The following is a 10,110-nucleotide window of genomic DNA, read 5'->3' on the forward strand; positions in this document are numbered from 1 at the left end:
TTAAACCTAGTTCTGCTGAGCTGAAAGCACCTTAGCCGCTTATCTGTAGGCTAAAAATAAGGCCAGCTTTGCACATAAATCTTACTGTAAGCATTTCTGGCTATGACCGGCTCCGATTCCAGTGGAACACCAGGTCCATACTTGTTGACGCCGCGCACTCGGAAGATGTACTCGTTGCCCTTGATCAGCCGGGTGCTGACACAGGACAAGCTCTTGCACTCGGTCTCCATGATGACCCAGTTGAGGCGACTGGTCTCACGGCGCTCCACGATGTAATGGCTGACAATGTCGCCACCGTCTTCAAGAGGGATCTTCCAGGACACGGTGCACTTCTCCTCCGTCACTCTGCTGATCGCAATCTTACCAGCAGGAGGCCCAGGAGTGTCTGCGAGACACCAAAAGATAGTCAGTTCACATTGTATAAGTCAGCATTTTCAGTTTGTGGAACCACCACACCACAGATTCGTAAGCGCTCACTTTCCTTCATGATTTGTTTATACAGTATACACTCAAGTCCAAATTTGGAGCTGCACGACCTTCCACAAAAAGACCCCTAGTTATGGTTAAGAGTTAATCAACTAACCCAGAACTTTAACGCTGACGGTAGCTGTCTTGATTCCATTGACGTTCTTGACAGTCAAGATGTATCTGCCGGTGTCAAATCTGTCGCAGTTCTTGATGACAGCCATAGCTCTTGTGCTGGTGTAGGTCAGCGAGTACTTCTCGCCCAGCTCCAGGATCTTGTCACCCTTGGACCAGTAAACGGTGGGTTCTGGTTTACCACCCACCGCACCGTCCAGGACAAGGTCAGAGCCAGCGGTGACAATGATGGTCTCGCCAATCAACTTGCTGTCCAACTCTGCTTTAGGAGGAGCTGAATATGGAGAAAGACAATTTCCGCTTACATTAAAATCAGCTACTAAGTCAGGCTCCACTGCAACTGAAACAGCTGATGAAAACAAACCAAAAAAAAAAAAACATGACAATTTGAGAGCTTACTGTATTCATCCTTGCAAGTCACGGGTCCGGTGGATATGGAGGGCGCACTGTGCACCCCAGCAGCATTCTTGGCAATGATGTGATATTCGAAGGTTTCTCCCTCTCCCAGGTTGGTGACAGTGAAGTAGTTCTCAGTGATGGTGGTGTAGTTACACTTGAGCCAGCGGTTGTCATCCCACTCATCAGTACTGTAGACTTTCCTCTCCACCACGTAGCCGACTATATTGCTGCCACCGTCATTGACGGGCACAGTCCAGCACAATGACACAGAGGAACGAGTGATGTCTGTCACCTGAGGGTGACCGGGCGGATCTGAAGAGAGGAGGATCAGATGTTTTAATCAGAACAATTAAGTTGTTAAGGCCTTGTAGTATCCTTTCAGCTTGATCAGAGCCATTATTGCCCATGTACATAAATAAGACTGGCCGTACTAAAGGTTCGCATGTGTAAAACCAGTCTTCCACTCACCGACAGGGTTGAGTGCCACCACTGGTCTCGAGGCCTCACTGGCCTTGCTAATTCCAGCAATGTTCATGGCGTAGACTCTAAACTGGTACTCCAGACCCTCAATCAGACCAGACACCTTGTAGTGACAATCCAGACAGGGCAGCTTGTTCTCCCTCACCCACAGAATTGTATTACGCTCTTTCTTCTCAATCCAGTAACCAGTCACCATGCTACCACCGTCCGCATAGGGCACATCCCATTTGATGCTGATGGCATTGGCAGACACGGTCACCACATCGGGACGAGTGGGAGGACTTGGAGGAACTGCAGGAGTTAATCAAGGAAATCATAATTTTACAAAAAATGCACAACATTTCAGGCAATACATAAAGCAGGTCAAACACATACCGAAAGGATGTTCAATGACCACAGCAGCAGACTCGATGGACTTGCTGACTCCAAACTTGTTCTCGGCGCACACTCTGAATGTGTACTCCATATACTTGGTCAGATGAGTGACTTTTATGGTCGTTCTCTTCACACTGGAGTTGACCACTTGCCAGGAGGTCGACCCAGACTCGCGCTTTTCAACAATATAGTTACTGATTTCTGTGCCGCCATCGTCAGAAGGCTCACACCAGGACAATGAGCAGGACTCAGAGGATACACCGGAGACCACCACAGGCCCTGTGGGAGGGCTGGGTCTTCCAACAATCATTACAGTCACAGTAAAGGTCTTGAATCCAGCAGCATTCTCTAGAGTAAGGTAGTATTTGCCGCTGTCGCTTCTCTTGCTGTCTTTTACCACCAGAGTGGTTCTCTCTTTGGTGGTCTTAATGGAAACTCTGTCTGTCTCCTTCAATTTCATCTCTTCCAGCCTCCAAGTGACTTTTGGTGCCGGTCTGCCGCTAATAGGGATGTCAATGGTGAAGGTATTGGAGGTTTTGCAGGTGATGAGCTGGTTGGTGATGCTGCTGAGATCGGCGGTGGGTTCAATGCGAGGCTCTTTGATAAGCACCGAGGTTAAGGTAGCCTGAGGCTCACTGATACCAGCGTCGTTCTTGGCCTTGACTCTGAATTCATAATGTGTGTTTTCAATCAGACCCTCTAGTAGCATCTTAAGGGACTTGGTCTCCCCAGCGACAGACCAGAACTGCTTGTCCTCGGCTCTGAACTCCACTATGTACCCTCTGATGTGGCTGCCACCGTCGTGGTCAGGCTTAAGCCACACCAGCGAGGCTGTGGAATTGCTGGTGTCCACAACGTCGACTCTCTTAGGCGGAGCGGGCTCTTCTGTCGCCATGATGGGGTTGGTCATCTCATGGGGCTCCCCTTGGCCGTACTGGTTAACAGCAATCACTCTGAAGAGGTACGATACACCGATATCCAGACCGGTTACCCTGATCATCTGGCGGGAGCACTTGGTGCTGACCTCTTGCCACGTAAGGTGGCTGGCCTCGCGCTTGTCCACCATATAGTGCTGGATTCGTGAGCCGCCGTCGTTGCTCGGGGCATCCCACATCATGGTTAATGCTCCACGTGTGACATCCTTGAAGGTGAAGGTGCCCGGCGGTCCGGGCGTATCTAGCACTTTCACGTTAAATGTAATGGACTTGCGTCCGCTGTTGTTTTCCAGGGTAAGTGTGTACTTGCCAGCCTCGTAGCGTGTGCAGCCCTCGATAGTCAGAGTCGACTGGGAATCTGTGCTGTTAATATCGGCCATCACCGGCAAGTCGCTATCCACTCGGGACCAGGTGGCTAGAGGAGTTGGTTTGCCCCGGAAAGCCACGTGAAGGTCCAGGGTGCCACCATTTTTAACTGTATGTGTCTGCTTGAAGGTGGCATCAATGTCAAACTCAGGCGACGTTAGCCTATCTATCGCCTGCACGGCAATTGGCATCACTGAGGATTCCCCTTCCCCAGACCCATTTACAGCGCTGACCCTAAACTTGTAAAATTCACCGGCAACCAGGCCCTTGGCAGTGTAACGATTGTGAATGCAAATCTGACCATTTACTCTATGCCACTCTTCAAGACTGGCCTTGCACATGTCAATATTGTAGCCAATAATCGGTAGACCGCCATCAAAGACTGGCTTGGTCCATTCCAGGGTGACAGAGGATTTAGTGGAGTCAATAACCTGAAGGACACACATAACACAGATAGTGGAAGAGTTGGTCTTTAATCATGCAGAAATCTGAGATCTCTATGCTGTCTCGATGCCTACCTTGATAACTGTCGGGGCGCTGGGAGAACTGGTCGGCTCTCTGCATTTGAAGAGCCTAGATGTGCCACTGGCTGGTCCGACACCAGCGTCGTTCTCTGCCATGACACGGAACTCATACTCATTGCCCTCTGTAAGGTTGGTAACTCTGTGCCTGAGCTCTGTGATGGGCCTTTTTGCAGAGACCTTCACCCAGCGCAAACTCTTCTTCTCACGCCTCTCCAAGATGTAGTGCTTGATCTCGTTGCCGCCGTCAGACCTCGGCCTGGTCCAGCACAGGGTGATGCTGGTGCCGGTCACATGTGTAGAATCAGGGGTACCAGGTGCCTCAGGCACAGCTGAGTACAGGAACAGACAAAATATTAGGCTTTGGCGATTAACATTACAACGCAATTACTCTTTTAGGCAGACAACAAGAACTTAAAATTTTTTTTTACTGTATTGCATCTGTGCAATGAAGGGAACAGAGTCCAGTGGTTTTCCAACACCAAACTTGTTGACAGCAGAGATTCTAAACTGGTACTCGTTGCCCTTGATGAGGTTGGTGGCGCTGAAAGAGCAGGCTTCACACTTAGAGCTGACCAAAGCCCAGGAAAGCCGAGACGTCTCCCTCTTCTCTACAACATAATGGGTGATGGCAGCGCAACCATCATTTTCCGGAGGATTCCACCACACTGAGCACTTTTCGGCTGTGATGCCGGTGAAACGAATGGGACCGTCAACTGGCCCAGGAGTATCTGAAAAGACAAAACGGTAAATCTGTCAAAAATGGACAAATTGGATAGTGCAGTTGCAGTCGTGAGAATATAGCTACCTTGTACTCTGACATTGACGTCCGCTTTCTTGGCACCCGAGCTGTTCTTGGCCTCCACAGTGTAGATGCCGCGGTGGTTCCTGTCTGCATCACGAATGAACAGGCTGCTGGTACCGATACCAGCTGTGATCTCAATATCCAGCATGGTTCTCTTGTCGATTTCTTTTCCATCCTTGTACCATACAACTTGCGGCACTGGACGACCGATGATGTTGCAGCCAAGCTTGACATTTTCTCCAGCTCTCAGCGTCAGAGCCTGGTCTGGGGACCATTCGATCTCAGGAGAGACTACAAATTGCAAAGAGAACTTGTTAGGATTCTGAAAACCATATTTTAATTTTTTCCAATGTTACAATGCATACTGCTCTCATCCTTGGTCATGATGTATCCAGAGGAGTTGGACGGGGGGCTGACAGTGCCCACAGCATTCCGGGCGATCACTCTAAATTCAAATCTGTCTCCGGCAGACAGACTAGTCACAGAAAATTGGGTCTCACTGATATCAGTGAAGTTGCAACGCAGCCATTTTCCTCTGCCTTGGCGCCTCTCCACGCTGTAGGCCACAATCTTGCTTCCTCCGTCTCGCTTGGGGATGTCCCATGTCAAAGTGACAGAGTCTCGCGTCACGTCAATGCAGACTGGGGTGCCAGGTGGATCTAAGGAAGAGTTCCCAAAATGTCAGGTCAACCGTTGCTTCTACGAACAAATAAATAAATTCTCAACATATAGGACACATGTACTCACCAACGGGGGCGATAGCGAGTACGTGTTTGCTCTGTTCGCTAACAGGGCTGAGTCCGGCATTGTTCTCCGCATAGACTCTGAAAGAGTACTCTAGACCCTCCAAAAGACTTATGATCCTGTACTCTTTGTTGGAGATGATGGTGGAGTTCACCTTCTGCCAGAGAAGACTATTCCTGTCTTTTTTCTCAACGTGGTAACCAAGAATGGGGGATCCCCCATCAAAATCTGGTGCTTCCCACCGAATGGTCATGCCATCACTGGTCACGTTGTAGGCTACTGGCTTTCCAGGAGCACCTGGAGGTTTGTACTGATGCTGAGCAAGGATTTCTGTGGAGATGAGTGGTTCACTGACCCCATATTTGTTCTCTGCACGTACTCTGAACTGGTACATAGTTCCCTTCACCAGGTTTGGAATCTTGAAGGATGTTCTGACCACGCTTGAGCAGACCATCTTCCAGTTGGCCTGGGAAGTCTCGCGCTTCTCCACACTGTAGCAGGTAATCTCGCCACCTCCATCCTCTTTGGGCTCATTCCAAGAGATGATAATATTCTGGGCCTTGATCTCATCAAAGTGGATGGGGCCAATGGGCACAGAGGGGGGTCCAAGAATGGTCACCTCAATGTCAAAGTAGTTCTTCACAGTTCTGTTGTCCAGAACCAAGGTATAGAGGCCTTCATGCTCCTTCTTGGCACCTCTGACTGTAACTGCTGTCTTGTTGTCAGTGGTTCTGAAGCGGACCTTGTCGCTTTCCTTGAGGGGCAAATTGTCTTTTAGCCAACTGATGGCAGGCCTGGGTTTTCCCTTGAAAGGCAGCTCAATGTGGATGTTCTGACCGACACGAACAGCCAGTTCTCCATTCTGGTAGTCACTGAGGCAGGCCTCAGGTGAAATGATGAAGTCCATCACTGTGATTGGGCCAATCTGTGAGAAGTCACTGGTGCCCTTCTCATTCTTTGCATAGACCCTGAAGTTCATCTCAGAATCCTCCTGCAGTCCTGTCACCTCACATGTGCAGCGCTTACAAGTTGTAGCAAAGGTCCAGCTGACGTTGTTCTCATTTCTCTTCTCGATGACGTATTCAGAGATGTGGCTGCCGCCGTCGTGCTCGGGTTTGGTCCACTGCAGGGTGACGGAGGTTTTTGTGGAATCAAGCATGATCAGGTCTTTAACTGCACCGGGGGTCTCAGTAGCTCTGACAGGCTCCGAGGTCTCGCAGGTGTCACCCACACCAAACTCATTTTCAGCTGACACACGGAAGAAATAAGCGATGTCCTCCTCCAGGCCCGAAACTTTGTAGCTTGTATTGGCACACTCGTGCGTGACCATCTGGTACGCTTTCATAGTGGAGCCCTTCTTCTCAACAATGTATTTCGTGACTGGTGAACCACCATCAATGAGAGGAGCCTCCCAACTCAGTGTCAATTGTCCTCTGGTCACATTCTTAATCATCAATTTTTGGCACGTGGACGGACTGTCCAGAACCTTCAGGGAAACTGTTACGATCTTGGGCTCTCCCACCCCATTCTCAATCTCCAGCAGGTACTTGCCACAGTCGTCGCGGGTGACCTTGGGAATTAGAAGGGTGGTAGCGCGCTCGGTACTGGTGATGGTGTAGCGGGTGTCGGCGGCAATGTTGCGTTCACCACGGCGCCATGTGACGCCAGGGGTGGGACGTCCCTTCAGGGGAATAAACACCTCCACATCACGCCCTGCCCGGGCGGTATAATGGGTGGTCATAGGAATGTCCAAGTCCACGTCAGCCTCCTCTGTTGGGAAAAAAGTTTCAAAAAAAGGTTTGAGATTTGAGCAAACTTGCCTGATGATTTTGTATTTGTGAGGATACAAACCCAAGATGTCCTTGGCTTGCACAGGCTGGTACATCTTGATATCCTCTCCTTTGCCCTTGCAATTGACAGCGGAAACTCTGAAGAAGTAGTAGGTTGCTGGTTTGAGGTGAGAAACCACATACTCGCAGGTCTTAACTTGCGGGTTGACCGTTGCCCATTCTCGCTCCTCCGTGTTCATTTGCTCCAGGAAATAGTGCGTGATCTCACTGCCACCATCATACACAGGCTTCTCCCATCCCAGAGTGATGGAGGTCTTTGTGGAGTCCACCACACGCAATTTGGATGGCTCCCCAGGAAGATCTAAAGGTAAACAAAGGATCCATAAGTTGTGGTACGGGAAAATCAGCTTTCTATCATGTCATAAGTGCAAAACCATACCAATGGGATCGTAGGCCTTGTACAATTCAGAGGCCTCGGAATAGTTTCCTGCTCCAGCCTTGTTGACAGCGCATACTCGGTACTGGTACTCGTTGTTCTCCACGAGGCCAGTGACCTTCTGCCTGGTGTCTCTGATTGTACCTTTCACCACCTGCACAATAAAGCACAACCGGTCATTATTATCATTAGCTTTGCAGCTGCCAACAGTGACGAGAAGCATCTCCTCAAAGCTATCCCCAAACCAACCTTGAACCACTGGAGACTTTTCTTTTCCCTTTTCTCCAGGTAGTAACCATCAATGTCGCTGCCTCCATCCAGAGCTGGTCTCTCCCAAATCACTGTCATGGTTGATTTGGTGATCATGGAGACTTGAGGCTTGGATGGCTCACTGGGAGGAACTGCCAAAAACAACAGGAGGTCAGTTCATAACTACGACATAGATGACAATTCATGCATCGTTTTTTTTCAGTTTTCCTACCAAAAACGTTCTTGGCGATGATGGGCTCAGACTCCAGAGGGTCACCGACGCCATACTTGTTGATACCACGCACTCTGAAGATGTATTCGTTTCCTTGGATGAGTCTGGGCACGTTAACGATGCACTCGGCAAGTTTCTCCGAGATGATGGACCACATGACTCTGCTGGTCTCCCTCTTTTCCACAATGTAGTGTGTTACCATGGCACCACCCTCATCAGCAGGAGGAGACCACATGATGGTGATGTTGTCTGCGGTCACCTTCTTAAACTGAATCTCTCCAGCAGGGGGCCCTGGCCTGTCTGTAATTGTGAAGCAAGGGACGCATTCACGTTGGGACCTAAAATAATAATCTTTTAACATCAAAATGATAAAAATTGATTTTAAGCACCTTGGATGAGCAATCTGACAACCGCAAAGGCTGAACCCAGGGAGTTCTTCACCCTGACATCATAGGTACCAGAGTTCAGGCGCGAGGTGTCCCTCAGGTTCAAACTTGTAGATTCAAAGGTGTGTTCAAAGGAGAGCTGGGCACTGTGTTTGAGTTCTCTTCCATCCTTCAACCACTCAATTGTGGGAGCAGGCTTCGCAATGATGTTAAACTTGAGTTCGACATCCGAGCCTGCCCTGTGCTTCACCTCGTTCAAGTACTCCGCCGGTATTTCAATTTCTGGAGCGCCTGAAGGTGATATAAATCTTATGAAAACTTGTGCTTGGCAGTTGAACATTTAAAATATGGTTTTACGTACCGAAGGTGTCAACACATGTGGCGGGTCCAGCTGTCATGGAAGGATTGCTCACGGAACCTACCGCGTTCTTGGCCATTACTCTGAACTCATAGGTCTGATCCTGAGTCAGGCCAATCACAGTGTAACGTGTGTCTTTGATGTTGGTTAGGTTTGCCTTGGACCATCTGCCACTGACTCCTTCCCTCTTCTCCACCATGTAGCCTGTGATCTGGGATCCCCCGTCGAAGTTAGGCACCTGCCAGGCCAGGCTGATGGAGTTCTTGGTGATATCACTAATGCGTAAATTGGTGGGTGGTTCTGCCGGAAGACAGTCGGCCCTCATAAGACAACAGCAACTACATAAACAGTAAAAAAGATCCAGTTTCAGACACTGAGACTTACCACAGGTGTCAATTGCCAGCACGGCATCAGAAACTTTGCTGAATTCACTGATTCCAGCAGCGTTCTCAGCTGCCACCTTGAACTCATAAATGAGTCCGGCGTGAATGCTGGTGACCTTGAAATGAGTGGCCCTGATGACCATTCTGTTTACTCTTTGCCACAGGATGCTGTTCCTGTCTTTCATCTGAAGATGGTAGCCAAAGACGTGACTTCCTCCATCTGATATGGGCTCCTTCCAGGCAACAGTGATGGTCTCCCTGGTCACAGCGGTGACCTCTGGAGTGGAGGGTGCTCCAGGCAAGGCTGTGGGATGACAAAGAGTTATGAAGGCGGTGTCATTGTCAAACATTACATCAACGGACCAAAATGAAACAATCAATGGCCATGGCTACTTACTGTAAGGCAGGCTAACGGCAACAGTTGGTGAGTCAATGTGCTCGCTGATTCCATATCTGTTCTCAGCCCTAATCCTGAACTGGTACTCCAGGCCTGTTGTAAGCTTCTGGATTTTGATGGTGCAGCGAGCCACAGCAGAGGAGACGTCCGTCCAGCTGGCCGTGGTCGTCTCCCTCTTCTGGACGATGTAGTTTGTAATGGGACTGCCACCTTCATAAGCAGGCGGCAGCCACTTCAGACTCACGCTGTCCTCTGTGATGTCAAACAGCTCCACAGGTCCCAGCGGAACACTGGGCCTGTCCAGAACCACAATATTAATAAAAGACTTGGTGGTGCCACTTGAGTTGGAAGCAAGGATATCGTAACGTCCAGAGTCTCCTGCGATGCTTTCACGCAGCGTGATTTTAATGCTGTCAGGAGTGACCTCAGAGTTGAACCTCATTGTTGACTTGAGTATCACATTGTCCTTGGAGAGAGACACCTTGGGCAGTGGCCTGCCCATAAGCGGAATCTCACATTTGAGAGTGGAGCCAGCTCTGACATACACTGTGTTGTGTGGGAAGTCCTTCATCGTAACCTCAGGAGATTCTTCAGGAAATGATGAAGGAGAATCTTAGAAAACTGAGGAATCACTTGGATTTTGTGAAATGCATG

The 10,110-nt window shown here is 49.5% G+C and overlaps 1 protein-coding gene across 1 annotated transcript in view; it reads right to left on the reverse strand.

The window, feature by feature from the left end:
- The window catches only part of LOC148323976 (titin-like), a 28,062-nt gene extending 18,035 nt beyond the window's left edge, over window positions 1-10,027 (reverse strand). Inside the window, exons 1-18 of the mRNA XM_088314503.1 lie at window positions 9,457-10,027; window positions 9,061-9,363; window positions 8,680-8,976; window positions 8,322-8,609; window positions 7,933-8,232; window positions 7,701-7,852; window positions 7,455-7,605; window positions 7,077-7,376; window positions 5,229-6,995; window positions 4,847-5,140; window positions 4,485-4,772; window positions 4,108-4,407; window positions 3,674-4,008; window positions 1,855-3,586; window positions 1,468-1,770; window positions 1,000-1,311; window positions 584-874; window positions 86-385 (exon numbers count right to left, since the gene is read on the reverse strand). Coding sequence (XP_088170629.1) covers window positions 86-385; window positions 584-874; window positions 1,000-1,311; window positions 1,468-1,770; window positions 1,855-3,586; window positions 3,674-4,008; window positions 4,108-4,407; window positions 4,485-4,772; window positions 4,847-5,140; window positions 5,229-6,995; window positions 7,077-7,376; window positions 7,455-7,605; window positions 7,701-7,852; window positions 7,933-8,232; window positions 8,322-8,609; window positions 8,680-8,976; window positions 9,061-9,363; window positions 9,457-10,027 — 8,284 coding nt within the window. The remainder of the gene's footprint in view (window positions 1-85; window positions 386-583; window positions 875-999; window positions 1,312-1,467; window positions 1,771-1,854; window positions 3,587-3,673; window positions 4,009-4,107; window positions 4,408-4,484; window positions 4,773-4,846; window positions 5,141-5,228; window positions 6,996-7,076; window positions 7,377-7,454; window positions 7,606-7,700; window positions 7,853-7,932; window positions 8,233-8,321; window positions 8,610-8,679; window positions 8,977-9,060; window positions 9,364-9,456) is intronic.
- Between the last annotated feature and the right edge of the window lie 83 nt (window positions 10,028-10,110).

Source organism: Idiotropiscis lumnitzeri, chromosome 14, assembly GCF_059441095.1.
Source record: "Idiotropiscis lumnitzeri isolate Australia: NSW breed Sydney's pygmy pipehorse chromosome 14, RoL_Ilum_1.0, whole genome shotgun sequence".
NCBI classification, from domain to species: Eukaryota; Metazoa; Chordata; class Actinopteri; order Syngnathiformes; family Syngnathidae; genus Idiotropiscis; species Idiotropiscis lumnitzeri.